The sequence below is a fragment of the Rana temporaria genome, chromosome 6 (genome assembly GCF_905171775.1).
Source record: "Rana temporaria chromosome 6, aRanTem1.1, whole genome shotgun sequence".
In the NCBI taxonomy this organism is placed as follows: domain Eukaryota; kingdom Metazoa; phylum Chordata; class Amphibia; order Anura; family Ranidae; genus Rana; species Rana temporaria.
The window spans coordinates 20,831,940-20,850,564 of NC_053494.1; the positions used below are offsets into that span (position 1 = coordinate 20,831,940).

The 18,625-nt window shown below is 44.2% G+C and overlaps 1 protein-coding gene and 2 long non-coding RNA genes across 7 annotated transcripts in view; 2 read left to right on the forward strand and 1 right to left on the reverse strand.

The window, feature by feature from the left end:
* The window catches only part of EPN2 (epsin 2), an 81,399-nt gene extending 67,399 nt beyond the window's left edge, over nucleotides 1–14,000 (forward strand). For 3 of the 5 annotated variants that reach the window (XM_040356426.1, XM_040356429.1, XM_040356428.1), the window contains 2 exons: nucleotides 1,365–1,574; nucleotides 12,774–14,000. In XM_040356426.1, coding sequence (XP_040212360.1) covers nucleotides 1,365–1,574; nucleotides 12,774–13,075 — 512 coding nt within the window. In that variant the 3' untranslated portion in view covers nucleotides 13,076–14,000. The remainder of the gene's footprint in view (nucleotides 1–1,364; nucleotides 1,575–12,773) is intronic. The other 2 variants (XM_040356427.1, XM_040356431.1) reach the window with 2 other exon arrangements.
* The window catches only part of LOC120943236, a 104,387-nt gene that overhangs the window by 37,861 nt on the left and 47,901 nt on the right, over nucleotides 1–18,625 (reverse strand). The window lies entirely within an intron of this gene.
* LOC120943237 lies at nucleotides 11,362–12,612 on the forward strand. Its single transcript, XR_005750275.1, has 2 exons — nucleotides 11,362–11,459; nucleotides 12,170–12,612. It is a non-coding gene; the product is annotated as an uncharacterized LOC120943237 (long non-coding RNA).

An 18,625-nucleotide genomic window follows, 5' to 3' on the forward strand; every position in this document is an offset into this window, starting at 1 on the left:
CAAAGTGCGGCTCGGGGATCAAGCCTGCTGAAGTACCCCCACAGCAAGCAGCTTGCAAGGGGATGTACTTGGAAGGCAGGAGGAGCCAGGAGTGCTGGCAGTTAACCCCATAAAATGAGAGTTGGGGCTGCTTTGTGCAAAATGATTGCACATTGCATGCAAGTATAACATGTTTGTTTTAAAAAATATATATATATATCACTTTAAAGCTAAACTTCAGCCTTTTCTTCAGACTTGCACAATTGTACAGGTGCCTGTACTGAAATTGCCAAATGGTTCCCTCCCAAAGAGGAAGGACCCCTATCCAAAAGGCCCAATGAACCCCACTTCTCATGATCCGTTAAAGCCTACCAAGTACTGGGTGGGATGCTCTCCCTTGAGGCGATTAAGTTCGCATTTGTTGCGCTATACAAGTTACTCACTCACTCAAAGACCTCCGCCCCTCAAAGCAGAGGAAAGAACCTGATGGCCAAATTCTCCACCAGCACCACCCCAACTGCAGAGTAGGCTCAAAAACCCACATCATACAATCCTGAGTGAAAGAGGACACACAAAAGTGAACGATGCAGAGAAAAAACCGAAAAGGTGCCAATGTACTAGGCCAGTGATGGTGAACCTTGGCACCCCAGAGTGGAACTTCCGCTCATCGGAACCCTCATCGGAACCCTCCCCGGTGTCACCTTTTTGCAGATACCCAAAGACAGGTATTTGCACCCACTTCTGGGAGTCCTCTCTGCGGGGATTCTGCGGGTAGTGCGTCACTTCCCGCCCCCGCCCGTTGTGTTCTGGGAAACACTCGGCTCCTAGAACACAGCGGGGACCAGTGAGGACGGCGCTGCGCGACTCGCGCATGCACTGTAGGGAATCGGGCAGTGAAGCTGGAACACTTCCTTATTCCCTCACTGAGGATGGCGGTGGGGGCAGCAGAGTGACGAGCGATTGCTAGTTTTAGGCTGCCAACGGCGCTGGACTCCAGGACAGGTAAGTGTCCTAATATTAAAAGTCAGCAGCTGCAGTATTTGTAGCTGCTGGCTTTTAATATTTTTTTTTTACAACGGAGCTCCGCTTTAACAGCAACATATTTAAATACAAGAACAGTGAGTTTAAAATACCTTTTGATCCTGCCAGAATTTGAGTGAGGACCTAACTGCTGCATTATCAATATGTGCTGAAATACAGAATTCCTACCCTTTCCTTATCTTTTTCATAACATGGGGGAAGGTCTGTAGTCCAGCAGGAGAGAACTCGGGCAGGGCTTACAACACTGGTTGGGATTTGGTCTCCTCCAGTTGCTCTATTTAAAAAAAAAAACATTTGGCATTGGTGACTCTCTAGCTGACTCCATTTTGTCTTCCTCCTTCTAGCAGATTCCATATCTACATTACCGTCCTTACGCAGTGGCACCACCAGTCCAGACCTCTTCGACTCTCAGCCAGTGGCCATGACCACAGGCAAACAGGCTCGCAAAACCCCAGAATCCTTCCTGGGACCCAACGCCGTCTTAGTGAACCTCGAGACACTGGTGACGATGCCCACACCGCCTGCCCCTACGTTTAACCCTTTCCTGGCATCAGGTACATCTCAAATGTTTTTTAGCTGTTGGTAATTGACATTTGTGATAACGCTGTGTGAGAGCCAAAGGAAAAAAAAAGGCATCCTTCTTACCCCCTGGCTACCGATCCAAACTCCAGCTCTGTATTGTAGGCAGAATCATGTTCTCCAATTGGTTGCTAGGGATTACTAGACATTTGCTTTCTGATTGACTAATGCTGCCCATACACTATATGAGAAATCAGCTGAGCCCATTTTAAAAAAAACGAACATTCGGCCATGAGCGCAAACGATAGTGCCGTCATGTAATGACCGATAAATCAGTGGACATTAGTTTTTGTACATATATCTAGTGCAGACAGTTCGGACGGGAAACACATTAAGCTTCCAATTTATCGTTTGTTTGGTAGAACATTTCCAAACTTGTTCTTCGATTTTTCAGCTCAAAATAACATCCCAATGATTATCGAATTTGTGCCAATTAACAAACAAACTGTCTAAATGACCGAATTTCGAACTATTTTTTAGATAGTGTATGGCCAGCATTACTTTGAAGTAGTATGCAGATCATAAGTATGTTTATCACAATCAAACTTCCTGGCATATTGTTAAAAGAACATTTGGCGGCTGTTCATAAACAGGCGATTTGCACATTCACCTTTTTTTTTAATCGTTATTCTTAATGCCATTTTATAATATGAATCTGCAGCAGGTACAAATACAGCAAGTAATGTGAATTAGTGTGAAAGATGGTGAGCAAGCTAGAGTCAGCTTGGCAGGTCCTCAATAGGGGCCAAGGGTAAATTGCTTACAATATCAGTGTTTACCATCCAGAAAATGGAGAATGTCGAATTCCGCTAGCTAAACCTAGACTCTAGTCTACTCTTTAGTGCAGCTAATCCTGACCATACCTTCTGCCCTAATATAATCCTTACCAGACCTTATGTCCTAGCATAATCACGTATGTACGTGCCAAACCCTAACCATACCTACCACCCTAATCACATGTTCCACCCTGACTTCATCCTAATCATTATCATCTCTTCCACCTGAACATAATCCTGGCCATTCCTTCCGCCCTAGCCTAATCTGTACCATACCTTCCACCCTACCCTAATCCTGACCATTCCTTCCACCCTAGCCTAATCTGTACCATACCTTCCACCCTACCCTAATCCTGACCATACCTTCTGCTCTAACTTAATCCCAGTTATACCCTCTATTTCTGCCTATTCATACATTCTGACATATTGTTACATTGGTAGTAAAGACATTGGGGCAGATCCACAAAGAAATTACGCCGACGTATCTTCAAAATGCCCGTGTCGTATCTTTGTTTTGAATCCTCAAAACAAGATACGACGGCATCTCGGCTGCAATTTTTCGGCGGCCGCTAGGTGGCGTTCCCGTCGAAATCCGCGTTGAGTATGCAAATGAGCTATTTACGGCGATCCACAAACGTACATCCGGCCGGCGCATTTTTTTCCGTCGTTTGCGTTCGGCTTTTTCCGGCGTATAGTTAAAGCTGCTATACTGAGGCGTACTCAATGTTAAGTATGGCCGTCCTTCCCGCGTACAATTTTTAATTTTTTACGTCGTTTGCGTAAGTCGTTCGCAAATAGGAATTTGCGTAGAATGACGTCACCGTCGTAAGCATTGGCGGGTTCCGGTTTAATTTCGAGCATGCGCACTGGGATACCCCCAGGGACGGCGCATGCGCAGTTAAAAAAAAACGTTGTTTACGTCGGGTCACGACGTATTAGCATAAAACAAGCCCCCATTACATCCATTTGAATTACACGCCCTTTACGCCGCAAGAGATACACTACGCCGCCGTAACTTACGGCGCAAATTTGTTGAGGATTCAAACCAAACAAAGGTAAGTTACAGCGGCATAGCGTATCTTAGATACCCTGCGCAAGTGTATGTGGATCTGCCCCATTATTTTTTACATACAGGTATGCCTAAATAATCCCTCTCTTCTAGATTGTAAACTGTAGCCAGCAGGGCCCTCTGATCCCTCCTGTATTGATTTGTATTGTAACTGTAATGTGTGCCCCCATGTTGCAAACTGTTGACGCTATACAGTATAAATCCTGTATAATAATAACTAAGGCTTTCACGTAGGTTAAATAAATATTTCCTAAACGTGCACCATTTAGGAGATATTCTAAAGAGTAGCAGTCGGTGATGTCACTGTGCATGTGCTCTGAAGTAAAGGCATCCAGTGCCGTTCCTTGAAAGCTCTGTGCCGCGGCATCACTGTGGCTCAGCTAATCGAGCGTCCGAGGCCCGCGAACCCGAAAGGAACACCACGTGAAGATGGAAGGCCCTGCAGCTGTGCCGCTGGAGGGCTTAGTTTTAAGGTAAGTCTTTCATATGCATATGTCTTTCATATGCAATGCATACTAGCACATTATGCCTTTACCTTGCAGGGTTTTTTTTTGCTGCTTTAACTGTATGTTCACATTTAAGGTGGTTGTAAAGTCAGGAGGTTTTTTATCTTCTAAGATAAAAAAAAACCTTCTGTGTGCAGCAGCCCCCCTAATACTTAACTGAGCCCATCCCCATCCAGTGATGTTGAACGAGAGAATTGGCTGCCTGGGTCTCTCCTTCCTGATTGTCCGAGACACAGCAGCAGGCACCATTGGCTCCCACTGCTGTCAAAGTCAATGAGCCAATGAGGAGAGAGAGAGAGAGAGAGAGAGAGAGAGAGGGGGGCTGGGCTGAACCATCTGTGTCTTAATGGACACACAGAGCAGCGGGTCTGGTGCCCCATAGCAAGCTGCTTGTTGTAGGGGTACTCGGCGAAGGGAGGGTGCAGAAGTGCCTGCGAGGGGCCCAAGAAGAGGAGGATCTGGGCTTCTCTGTGCAAAACCATTGTACAGAGCAGGCAAGTATAACATGTTTTTATTTTTAAATGAAAAAAAAAAGAACACACTTTGGTATCACTTTAGCCAAATCTTCTACCATATTGTCTGCTCTAGCCAAGTCAAAATTAAACTTCCTAGCCTTATGGAGACAATACCCTCTGCCCTAGCTGAGTTCTATTAACATCTGACCAAGCCTAATCCTAACCATATCCTCTGCCCTAGCAGAAACTATACCTTCTGTCCTTGCATAATTATAATTATATCCTGTAACCTAGTCTGATTTTAACCGTACCTTTTACTTTTACAAAGTTAGCATACCTTATAAATTAGCCTGATTCTCTCTTCCCCTACCCTTAACATATCCATTATTTATGTTCTACCCTAAACCTCACCTTTGGCTCTGATCAAGCCCAAACCTAGCTTCTGCTCAGTCTAATTGTAGACATACCCTCTGCCCTAGCCCATACCGGGTCTATGTCTAGATAAGAAGATGCAGCCACATGCAGTTCTCAGAAATGGTTTTCAGTACAGGATAGGAATGTGCACACTGCTTAGGAGCAGTACCATGCCCAATTGACCCGCTGATGTTCTGGTCTGGGAATGTTCAATGCCCTAACTGCCAGCAGCTGCTAGAAGGAGGAATCTTGAAAATGCTTAGCAATTTATAGCAGGTGGAAAATAATAATGCAGCGCAAAAACCATTTATTAAAGATTGACCGATATTGTCAGATTTGGAATGACTACAACTGATGGTCAGTGAGACACAGAGGCCAAGAGAAATTCACAGAGATCAACAATAAGCATTATGGATGAAGCGTATTTACAAAATAGAAGCCATTACTGGTGTAAGACGTCACACCCCCCATGTAAACCATCATCACTTTTGGCAAGCAGTTGTCCAAAGTGTTTGATTTGATATGTTGGCGGACAAAGCTGAAAATAGTATTAAGCCCTCAGCGTTTTTTTTTTTTTATCACATTGAAAACAATAAAAATAACATTATCCAGTAAACTACACAGTATAATTCTAGTCACCGCATGCAAGGGTGGCTCCATAGGATGCTTCAAGATAAGGGAGCCATCTCGAAACAGGAAAGCTGGGGCAGTGGCCAAATCACCAAAAAAATTGAATATAGGCAAGGATAAAAAGGCAAGAAAACTGCACACCTACTAAGCGATTAAATAAGATTCTGAAAGTGCTTAAAGCTGAGTGTGTATTACTTTAAAGCTGGCCTTTTTCTTCTTTCGTAACGCAGGGCGCTGATCCAACCCCCCCCCCCCCTTGCTTCCAGCCCCCAAAACTACGTGCAGGGTCCCGTTTTTTTTTTTAAGTACATGATTAGAGCATGAGGCTCTAATTGGCTTAAAAAAAAGGGTGGGTGCCCCGAGCACACCAACTTGTGTGACAATAGCAAATACACGCTATTGTCTACCTCATTCTCCTCCTGGCCAATCAGGAGCCCCCTGTTCCACTGGGAGTAAAATATGTCTCTGTGTGCTCGCCGGGAGAATCGGTCAAAGTGGCCGTGGCTCTTCCTTCCCCCTGCCTCCATAAAGGTAAGGCATCCCTGATATGACCCCCCACCCACAAAAAAAATATTGAGCACCTGCGACCACTGGCTTTCACCATCATTAATGATAAAAGGGCCATGAAGGGCACATGCGCATGTTTAGCTATGAATCTTTATATTCGTTTGGCGCACACAGCAGGAGACAGTTGCAATCAGCCTTGACTTACAGGTACTGGTTAAGGCTCCATGCATACTGGCTTAAAAAAACGCTGTTCCTAGGTTATCCTATGTGTCCATGCAGGCGTTTTAAAAAAAAAAAAAGCTGGTGTGCATGGAACCTTAAAAACCAGATGGGTAAGGTGGTGGGGGTACTTAGATGGGTGCAGACGATGGAGAGAACTCAAGGTCGTGACAGCAGCATGGTAATGTTAAGCAGCCCATGCACTGAGCAAATTTCTTTCCTGCAACCACGAGCCATTGTCCTCTCCTGGCGTGGTGGCACGGAATCCGTCCCCACTGGGAGAAGACAGTGATAATCTCTAGTGGCTACACTAGTCGCTAGCAATAATCATATGCAAAATCCAGCAGGCTTGTTGTACCCAAGTTGATCGATCCACCAACTTGGAACATTCAACCAGCCCATACATGGATAGAATTTTGACGGTTTCTTGCTGAACCAGTCAAGATTCGAACAGTCTAGGGCTGGCCTAAACTAGTAGTCTGAAAAGTGGGGAGGATAACAGCCTGGAGCCAGGACAATAGTAAGATATGGAAAGTGTAGTCATCTCCTTTCCATTAATGGCAAAGTGAGCAGGCTCTCTTGATGGGGCACATTCCTACCAACCCACTGATACTCACCTTTCCTACAATGTCACATCGGAAATTCTGTTTTGGGGGACACATGGGACCCTGTTTTTTCCAGGATGCAGTGTTTGGGCCTGGTCAGCCAACGGCTAGGTCCGAAAACAAGGAGGGCGGGAGAAGATTTTTAACCCTCTCGACAAGGGGCCTAGGCAGGGACTAGACCTGTGGCACCAAAGGACAAACATGGTGACTAGGGGAGTGTGGTGAAGGGAAGTGTCAATAGGTAGGGGTAAGTTGTGCTTTATTGAGAGAGCTGGTCACATTGCCCATTTAGATCCTTTTTTAAAGCGGTTGTATACCCTCATATAGTACTTGCACCTACAGGTAAGCCTATACTGAGGCTTACCTGTAGGTGCTTGCAATATCTCCTTAACCTACATGGTTAAGGAGATATTTGCACAAATTCAGGAAACAGTGTCTACGGCGCGCAGGCGCACTGAGCGCACCAGGTCTTGAATGGGAGCCTGCCGGAAAGGCACGCGTGCCGGTTCCTCGCGCACGCACATGGGAGTGACGTTATCGCCGCTCCGGCCAGTCACAGCGCTGGAGCGGTGATACCCGGAAGTCACTCCGGGGCTCATGGCGGCGGAGGAGAGGAACGACGGTCGGTGTGGGTTCTTCGATCTAAGGTAAGTAATTGATAATGAGTTGTATGCTAGTCATACTAGCTTATTATGCCTTTGCCTTGCAGGTTTTTTTTTTATTATTATTATTTTTGGGTATACAACCGTTTTAATTTTTGCAGTCCCAATCCCATTTTTCACATGCCTGAGAGTTACTTTACAAACCTTTCGACCAGTAAAGAGTTCCTATATGTGAATCCCAGCTCTGGGATGTCCTAAACCTCATAATCCTCCCTGGCCCCCCAGACCTCCAATCAAGTTCCCTCATGCAGGATTTTCATGCATAGTAGGCTTCCCTGCTCTCTAGTTTCACAAAGACTTTCTAATTGTCTGTGGCACCAGGCCAAGGCCTCTTAATTCCAGAGAAAGTTCCTTTCCTGTGTTTTTCCTGTCTGCCTGGAAATCGGAAATGACCTGTTTACTTTGGGAATTCCTGAAATGCCTTGTAGTCCCCCCCCCTTCTATTCACAGAGATAGAATAAGGCCTCTCACAATACAGACTGAGTCGCAGGACCTTCCCAGAACCTCCTTTTACCATTGCATCCCTTCACTTACAGATCAGACCTGATCCTACCACAACCTCCCGTGCCCTTTCTGGCTCATCCTACTTAACAGGACAGCATAAATCCCTTGGGCACGTTTTTCCTTTTTTTTTTTTTCTTTCTTTTTTTATAGTGAATAACCATTGCTGGTTATTTGTGCTTTTTTTAACAGTAAACTTTATTTAAAATTTTAAAAGAACAATACAAGGAGTTCCACAGATTAAGTATCATATATTAGAGTAATACAAACAGATATATACAACTCGTAGGAACCTCACAGGTACATATTAGTACATATAAGCTACATATTAGTAAAAAAATGTAAGGTTGATCAAATAATAGTAATTGCCATCTCAATAGGAAGGTCTGTAAGGCACATAAGTGAAGAGGGAGTCGTCCTATACTTTAGAAGATCATTAATATTAAAAGGGAGGTCTGGGAAAATAAAATAAAATTAAAAGCCAGCAGCTACACATACTGCAGCTGCTGGCTTTTAATAAATGGACACTTACCTGTGATGTCGGCAGTAGGGTTCCCGGCGTGAAGCCAAAAGGCTGCACTGCCGCCGCCATTGCGGGTAAAGAAACCCGGCAGTGTAGCCTTTTCGGCTTCACGCCGGGAACCCTACTGCACATGAGCGAGGCCCCGCTCCTCTCTCCTATTATCCCGGTGGCCAGGGGAGGAGGGAGCCGAGCGGTGACATCACTGTCGCGTCATGGACAAGGCCGGAATACCGAAAGTGGGAAAGGATACCTGTCAAAGGTATCCTGTCCCACCCCTTCCCCCCCCCCCCCCCGAAATGTGCCAATTGTGGCACCAGAGGGGGGAGGAATCCAATGAGTGGAAGTTCCACTTTAGGGTGAAGCTCTGCTTTAAATTAGAAATAAACCCTAAAAGAATGATGTTTAGCTTGCTTGTATCAATAAACAATTGCCAGTTTTTAAAATAGAATATATTTTTCTTCCTACATGGTTTCTCAGTACTGCTGATCTCCTGCAGAGGCTTTGCAGACATTTCTTGTCCCACATGCACACCAGCGATAGATGCATGGCATTTCTCAGGCCAGGCTTCCTGAAGGTGGCAACAGCGAACCACGCCTGCGTAATGTGCATCGGCATAGCCATTTGTAGTATCAATGAAAAGTCAGTGCAACAGCAAAGTTGGGAGATGGGCAGTGTGGCCCTCCTATAGCAGGAAGTGCCTGACCATGGACCTTCATGGCAGGATCACTAGGGATTATTTCATTGATAGTTGCAGAATTAGAGTGGTAGTATACTCGGTTACACCACTTGTACCTACAGGTAAGCCTATAATACCTGTACCTTACCCGACTACAATAGGGCTTCCGGTACCTTACCTGACTATAATAGGGCTTACCTGTAGGTATTGTGAATATCTCCTAAACTTGCAAAGTTTGGGAGATATTCAGACTGCATGCAGCTTATGACATCACTGGCATATGCTCTCTGAAGGACCGGCTCACAGTGTGCATATGTGGGAGTGACGTCATCGTGCCCCCGGACACTCGTGTAGCCGGAGGCAGCGAACCCGGAAGGAAACCCGTGGGAAGATGTCAGCCCTCTCGGTGCTGGAGGGCTTCGTGCCAAGGTACATTTTTCATAATGTGCTAGTATGCAATGCATACTAGCACATTATGACATTGCTTTGCAGGTTTTTTTTTTTTGTTGGTTTTTTAACTACCTCCATTTTATTACTGCTTTAACTATTTTGAAAATTACTTTTGAAATCACTTTATAAAATTGTGAGAATAGGGCCTATTCATACCATCATGTGGGTTAGGTCAGGGAACGGGGAGGGGAAAAGGATACGTATATTTTGTGTTACAGTTTTCCTTTAGAAATATTTTAGGTCACTTCAGGTTACCATTTAATGTAAATAGTCTTATCAAATTGTGCTTATGTATTAAATGCGATGTATACTTGGCATTTATCTCTGTGGGAGCCTGTATGATCTTCTCATCTCACTGCCCAATGACAATAGAATGTGTGTAGTCATGCTTGGTAGCCAGAGGCCATGTAATTGAGACTGGGAGTTGGGGAAAAGCGTTTGAGATCTCTCAATGTAAAGAGATTTGACTCACGTGTCATATGCCGCGTACACACGGTCGTTTTTCGGCATGAAAAAAAAAACGACGTTTTTCAGCATGTCCAAACAACGTTGTTTTTCCAACTTCATCATTAAAAACGATGTTGCCCACACACCATCATTTATACAAAATGATGAACAAAGCGCGGTGACGTACGACGGAACTCTGAAGGGGAAGTTCTATTCGCCTGCGGGAGTACTTGTAAATGCACCCGATGCCTGAATTGAATACTCCCCCCCCCCCCCAGCATACCGCAAAGCCGCCGCGTTAATCAGCGTGCGGGGAACATTACAGGCAGCTTTCGTTTGAATAGCTGTCCATTCCCCGCCGCGCATAGACGGGATTGGACAGATCCGTCCAATCCCGAGCAAGGGGGAGTGTCTATACACGGCGCGGCAAGGAATGGACAGCTATTCAAACGAAAGCTACATGTAATGTTCCCCGCACGCTGATTAATGCGGCAGCGGCATCATCATCTAGCAGGTATGGGGGACATGGCGGCAATATATGGGGGGACATGGCTGGATATATGTGGGGGGACATGGCTGCATGAATACTTTATGCGTTTGGTTTCATTTTGTATGTCTTTCTGTACTTTGCAGGATTATTGAGTGCGATATTGACATCTAGAGGCCAACTGTGTATACTACATTTTATTTTTTATTTTATTTTATGAGGATTTTTGACTTTTAATACTTCTTCAGTGTGGCATCCATGCATCTAGGGAGCTAAATATGTAAAATTGTATTTATTACCATTGTAATTTAGTTAATTTCGCTTAAGTTACGAGAGTATTGCATAAGGCACTGAAGGTCAATTCTCAATAAATTATAAATCAGTACCACAACCCTTCACAACAAGGCTTTTAGTTCCTACATCTGTTCTGCCAAGGATTTCAGGGCTTTGGCATGTACACCACCTTAAAATTTGTACTTTGGCTGGATATATGTGGGGGGACATGGCTGCATATATGTGGGGGGACATGGCTGCATATATGTGGGGGGGACATGGCTGGATATATGTGGGGGGGACATGGCTGGATATATGTGGGGGGGGGCATGGCTGGATATATGTGGGGGGGGCATGGCTGGATATATGTGGGGGGACATGGCTGGATATATGTGGGGGGACATGGCTGGATATATGTGGGGGGACATGGCTGCATATATGTGGGGGGACATGGCTGGATATATGTGGGGGGACATGGCTGGATATATGTGGGGGGACATGGCTGCATTTGGGGACACTTTTAAAAAAAAAAAAAAAGGTATCGGTATTCGGTATCGGCGAGTACATGAAAAAAAGTATCGGTACTTCTACTCGGTCCTAAAAAAGTGGTATCGGGACAACCCTAATTTAAAAGATGGAACAATTAAAAAATTACTAAAGGTCCACCTTTCACGATTTAACCCAACACTACTTTCTCTTTGATAGGTCTCTGTTCCCCCTGCCCCGTGGACCCCCTTCTCTCTTTCATTCTTTCTTTCTTTCTATTTTTCTTTCTTTCATTTTTCTATTTTCTTTTCTCTATTTCTTTTCCTCTTTCTCTTCATTGCTACTTGCTCATGCAACCTATCTAGTGGACTCTCTTTTCATCCTCTCTTTCTTTGTTCTTTGTGGCTTGGGCCCTCGGGCCTGGTCCTGTCGGCCCTGGACACAGGATGCATTATTTATTTTATATTTTGAAAAACTGATATCCTCTGCTATGTGCCTGCTTGAATTTTAATTTTTGGTTTGTTATTTTATTTAATATCTTTATTTTTTTATTTTTTTTTATATTTTGGTAATGTTGTGTATCGTATAGCAACTTTGCTTTTAAGTTCTACATTTGCCCCGGCGTGTTAGCCGGTATGTCACCTAAGCCGACATTAGGTTAATTTAGCAGGCTACTGGAGTTGAGGACATTGTATTGCCGGTTTTCTGGATTCGCTTTTGGATCCCTAAGTGCCGGATTGATCTCAGGTCTACGGACTATTTGTTCTGATGTTTGATACCTTATGCTGTGTCCACCACAGTCTTTTTCTCTTTTGTACTCTTTTTGTTTGTTGATGTACCTTTTTTTTCAATAAAACTCTTTGTACAAGAAAAAATTACTAAAGGTCCACTTACTGTAAATTGCTAAAATCTTTGTATATGGACTATAAACTGAAGGTTGTGGATCGAATCGTCTGAGTTTCCATTATTTCTTATGGGGAAATTTGCTTTGATATAAGACTGCTTTGGATTACAAGCACATTTCTGGAACGAATTATGCTCGCAGTCCAAGGTAGTACTGTATTTGGTTTGGCATCAATCCCATAAAGTGATAGTACAGCAGAGTCCAAGCTGGGAGCGGGAGCTCAAAGAGTCAATCACTTGTGCTGTAGTGCTCATGTACTGATAGGAGATGAGAGCAGAGTGATGAGCTCATCAGTTTGTTGCTTCTCCTTTCACTGTTCAGTCACAGACAGGGAAGGGATGATACCTGGGAGTGTAAATGAAGGGTAGCAGAGAAAAAACAGGTCTCATGCCTTGCCAGACAGGGCTATGCTATGTGGCAGAGCAGTCAGGACTGGACTGATAGAAATACATATCCTTTTGCAGATAAAACAGCTCTCCTCTATGTATTTTGTTTATCTAATTAGTTGTAGGTTGAGGTTTATTTGTACTGTGTTCAGACCTAGCTCCGGGAACACTAATGAATTCTGTCTCTTCTGTTCCTAGGACAAACTGCTCCAGCATCTACTCCTGCTATCAACCCCTTCCAGCTCAACCAGCCTCAAGCCCTGACCCTAAACCAGCTGCGTTCCAGTCCCATGATGGGAGTCGCACCGTCCTTCAACAACATGCCAGCAATGGCTAACGAGGCCTCCATACCACCCCCTTTACTGGGCATGTCAACGCTACCCGCTGTACCGCCAGCAGGGATGAACATAAACATGGCAGCCACCTTGCCACATCACAACTCTGCCATCCCCCCTTCGAACACCCAAGCCATGAATGCTACCAACCCATTCTTGCTATGAAATCGGAAGGTACCCGCGGGAGCGGCAACGTACAAAATAACACTACAGAATGAAGTTATACCTCTCAGCTGCTGTGTCCTTATAATTTGTTAGGTCCGTCCTGCAGGGTGACTAGGTCTAAATCGACTTCAAGCTACTAAGGACACGCCTGTAGCATTCTGTTTCACAACCAATCAACACGAGACACTCACCAAAGCAAGGCTTCGTCCTCCTGTCTTTTTCTTAGGTCGGAATTCATCACCATGCTCCCTGTGGTTCAGCGTCTCTTGGTCACCCTCGTCTCCGCCACTCACGCTTTTCCCAGGATGCTATAACTTGTGTCACTCTTAAGATCTTATGTCATAAAATAAAAAAGCATCAAACTTGTGGATTTGCAGTAGTTGTGCCTGTGAGGAGATACTAGCATTGGGTCTGTGGGTGTATTTCAAATGAACGAGTTGACCCATTATATAGGGGGAAATGTGGACAAACGGAAATTGACATGCGAACGCATTGTGTGCCTACAAGACGAAAAAAATAAAAACTACGCGGTTGTTTTACACTTTTAGATTTAACACGCCCACTTGGCAATGGGTTGGAGTTCTTATGTAACAAAAAGTGACAACAACACACTAACGGACAGGAGTTTAAAGGGACGGTTGCGCCAACCCTTTTGTCAGCCAATTTGCAAAGTGAGTTGTCATCTGTAGGAATGCAGCCCATCTATTCACTGCCTTGTGTCTCTGTGACGTCACGTGATCCAGCAAATCGTTGGGCTGACTCTGCTTGTTTGGCTGCTGGCAAAATGGCTGAGCTGCTGTATAAAATGTGATCTGGGCAGTCAAACCATTTTAAATAACTTTGGATTTTCCTCCACCATGAAATAAAAACACAATTGTGTCTATAAAGCTATTCTTTACGTAAAATAAAACCTATATTTTTATCACTTTGTCTCAGTCTTTACTTATGTAAAAAAAAAAAATCTATTCTATGAGCATTTACCATATTTTATGTTTGTCAGTTACTTGTAAATGCCTCCCTTGTGTAGATATCCAAAATCCCTGAGACTGCTGCTGGGTGCCGCCATCTTGGATCCGATTTCAGCAGTTGCAATGGATTCAGAGTTGTCACTCAAGGGACCTGGAGTACAAGCTAATTTTTTTTTATGGTAGGAACCATTAGACCCCTTTCACACAGAGGCGCTTTGCAGGCGCTATAACGCTAAAAATAGCACATAAAATGCGCCCTGAAAGAGCCGCTCCTTTCACTCCAATGAGAAAGCCCGAGGACTTTCACACTGAAGGGTGCGCTGGCAGGATGGTAAAAAAAAGTCCTGCTAGCCGCATCTTTGAGGCGCTGTAGGAGCGGTGAATACACCTAAAGCACCCCTGCCCATTGAAATCTACGGGCAGTGCCGCCAAACAGTTTTAACCCTTTTTCGCCCGCTAGCAGGGGTTAAAAGCGCCCCTCTAGCGGCTGAATAGCGCCACAGAAACGTTGGGAAAGTGCCGCTAAAAATAGCGGTGCTCTACCGCCCCAGTGTAAAAAAGGGCTCTTTATCATTAATTGCAGTATTATGCAGCTGTAATGCACAGTTTAATGCATTTCCATTTTGAGGTTGGCCAGGTCATATGGTGCCATTGGTTGTTATGGTGCCGGCACCCGTGTCACCTTTCAGAGCTCCTCAATCCTCTTTTCTGTCTCTGATAGTGGCTGAATATAGGGGAGTTGCAGCTGTACAATAAAACTCTGATCTGTAGAACAGGACAAGCAGAGGGATCTGAGTAGAAGGATGGGCAGCGGAATCTGGCATAGGAGCAATGGGGAGGAGGTGTGAAAGGGCACTGCTGGTTTGTGAGCTTGGTAGAGGCTTGCCAGGGATGCTCAGTGACAAAGCAGGTTCTAGATTAAACTCACCATAGTTGACATGTGGATTCCTCTGTGCCCCCTTCATTCTTGCATGGCACCCTGTCCTGGACATGCAGTGCTACTGCAGCTGGGAATGCACACGCAGCAATGTACTAGTGCAGACACAAAAGGTATTGTACACAGGCTCAGTATCTTTAATGCGGACTTTTGGAATGGAGGAGAATGCTGCTCATCTGCAGAGTTTATGAGTTCTCTGGTCACTGAATACCATCATACCAGTGAGTGAGTGGCAGGGTAGGTGCAGGGGGGTGCTAAAGGGGCAAGGAGGGTACAATGATGCTGCTAACACTATCCTACCACCTACCATGCTGTGCCCCCTGTCAGGGGAGGAAGGGGACAATTTATGGAAATGGATGGCCAAGGGGAACCACTGCTCTAATGTACTTCCCGTCTCTTTATCCCAGCAACTATATACAATGTTTTCTGTACCCAGACCTGCAATTTTGATAACACTGTCTCTAGAAGGAAAAAAAAGTGTGCTCCCACCTTCCTCTCTGACATGACAACACAGTGTAATTTTGGCTCTGAATTCCTAAGCATGTCATCCGCTCTGCCTATATAATGTCTGATGAATTATGAAGAACACCGTCCTCTTATCTCCGCTTCCTCCTCATGTCCATACTCCCCCCCCCCCCTCCTTGTGCAATCAGCTCACAAGATATCTGGCAAAATCAACAGGTAATTATACCTGTACTGTCTGCCCTCAAGTTGTAAAGAGCTGTGCAAATTATTGGCGCTATATAAATCCTGTATAATAATAATAATAACTCCAAAGGTAGAGGACAGCATAGAGCTTAGCTGCAATACCAAATATAGCCACCGGATGTCTTCAATGTACAATTGATATAATTTATATTTTAAAACACTGAGCGCTTTTCAGGCGATTTCAATTCATTGCAATGGAGCTCTCCAAACATGCTCCAAAGATGTTGCTTGCAGGAGTTTTTTTACCTCCCTGCCAGCGCACCGCCCCAGTGTGAATGTATCAAATGATTTTAACGGGAAGCCGTGTTTGTGAGCTTTTCAGGTGCTTTTTTTAAAGTGTGAAATGGGTCTTACAGAGCACTATACACTAATGACATCATTTTATGGGCTGGTTTGAACCCCTTTCACACTCTGGCCGCGTTAGAGCTAAAGCATTGCTCATTTTAGCGTTGCTTTAGTGCTGTTTAAGCAGCGCTTTTCGGCTGCTAGCGGGGCGCTTAAAATGCCTGTGTTGCAGCGCTTTGGAAGCGATGCCCATTCATTTCAATGGGCAGAGAATTTTGGGAGAGCTCCCAACCCTCCCCAAAGATGCTGCTTGCAGGACTTTTCCTAACATCCCGCAAGTGCACAGCGCCAGTGTGAAAAGACACACTGCAATGAATAGGTGGCGGTTTTCAGGTGCTGTTTGGAGGCTATTTCTAGCACTAAAACGCCTGCAACCGCCTCAGTGTGAAAGGGTTCTTATGGATAAATAGGTGAACTCTTCAGAAAATTATCAGAAAGCATGTTTACTGTAAGAAAGCACAGCAATCCCCAATGTTTAAAAAAAAAAAAAAAAAATGTTAAATTGCATTTTTTTAAGCCCTACCCATGAAAACCATTTAACACCCCCCCCCCCCCCCCAAATAGCAGGGTGGCCTTTCTGTGCAGAATTACATACATATGTTGAATTTTCTTTCCCTGGAAATTCCTTAAGTTCCCTTAGCAAAAGCACCCCACAAAGTACACAAAAACACTGGCTAGGCGCACATTTAACCCTTTGATTATTGATTTAGCCCTAGATGTTTGACCTCTTCCCAGTCAGTGTCAGTACAGTGACAGTTCATATTTTTAGCACCGATCACTGTATTAGTGTCACTGGTTACCACAAAGCGTCAAAAGTGTCAGTTAATGTCCAATTGTCCACCGCAATATCGCACACTTGCTATCAGTCACTGATCCATACCATTACTTGTATAAAATATGAATCGAAATGCCAGTATATATACACCATAGCTTGTAGACGCTATAACTTTTGCGCAAATCAATATACACTTATTGGGATTTTTGTTTACCAAAAATATGTAGCAGAATACATACAATTCATGAAGAAATTCAAATGTATTTTTTATTATTTTAATTGCTGTAATTCAGCCATGGGTGGGGGCACCAGAGTCTACAGATCTGATCCCATCCAATGAAATTTAAATCATACAAAAAAAATGGAGTCTCTATTAACCAATAGGATCCATCCTTCCTATGCTAGTACATGAAACTATTCTGCCTGGCATCATATAACATCACTACAGTCCTTTACAGTATGTCTGATTAGATTTTCTATATATTTAATAACTGTATGACTGGAAAGAATTGCTCTGGACTATATTGAAGATGAAGAAGGTCACAAAACACAAAGCTTCCTCTCTCCAGAATCTATAGAAACATTTAGGATCCATCAACCCCAGGAGTAAATTATTATAAATCAAATTAGTCCAGCTAAAAAAATTCCATTTGCATTCAAAAAGTACAGCGGAATAAATAACTATATAAAGTCTAATTTTCTCAAATAGATTGATCCCAGTGACAGGTGCGCATCAATGCATTCACTAAAAAATATATTGATATAGACTTAGAGCAGAATAATCCTATGATGTCCTCCCCAGAACGCGCCTCTCACAGGGCCGCACAGGAGCGCGATCTGTCAGTCTTCACCAACAAACTGCCTCCTGTTACAGCCAAATATTTCTCATTTTCACTCATCAGTCCAGAGCACCTGTTGCCATTTTTCTGCACCCCAGTTACTATGGTTTAGTTTGTAGTTGAATCGCTTAGCCTTGCCTCCATTTCCTATGCATGAAAACATAAGAACTTGGGTGCAGAATAATGGCAGAGGGTGCTCTGGACTGATGAGTCAAAATGTGAAATATTTGGCTACAGCAGGAGTCAGTTTGTTGGTGAAGGTCTGGAGAGCGGTATAATAAATAGTGTCTGCAGGAAACTGTGAAGCATGGTGGAGGTTCCTTGAAAGTTTGGGGCTGCATTTCTGCAAATAGAGTTGGAGGTTGTCAGAATCAATGGAGTCCTCAATGCTGAGAAATCCGGGCAGATATTTGGCCATCATGCCATACCATCAGGGAGGTGTGCGATTGGTCTAATCCAGTGTTTCTCAATTCCAGTCCTCAGGCCCCCCCAACAGGTCAGGTTTTCAGGATTTCCATTATTTTGCACAGGTGATTTGATCAGTTTCACTGCCTTAGTAATCACCACAGCCTTTTCATCTGAGGGAAATCCTGAAAACCTGACCTGTTGGGGGGGCCTGAGGACTGGAATTGAGAAACACTGGTCTAATCCAAAATGTTTGGAACAATCTATCTGCCAAGTTCCTTCAAAAGCTCTGTGCAAGTGTACCTAAAAGAATTGATGCTGTTTGTCGAAGGGTGTTCACACCAAATATTGATTTGATTTATCTTCTGTTCATTTACTTTCCATTTTAATTGATTGATAAACAAATAAACTATTAAAGGGGTTGTAAAGGAAAAAAAAAAAAGTCATTCTATGCATTAAGGTGAAAAAACTTCAGAGTATACCCCCCGCCCCCTGTTATACTTAGCTGACCCCTCGAAGGTCCCAGACATTTTCTTTGCTGCTTAGCCTGGCCGTTGATTGGCTAGAGCGGAT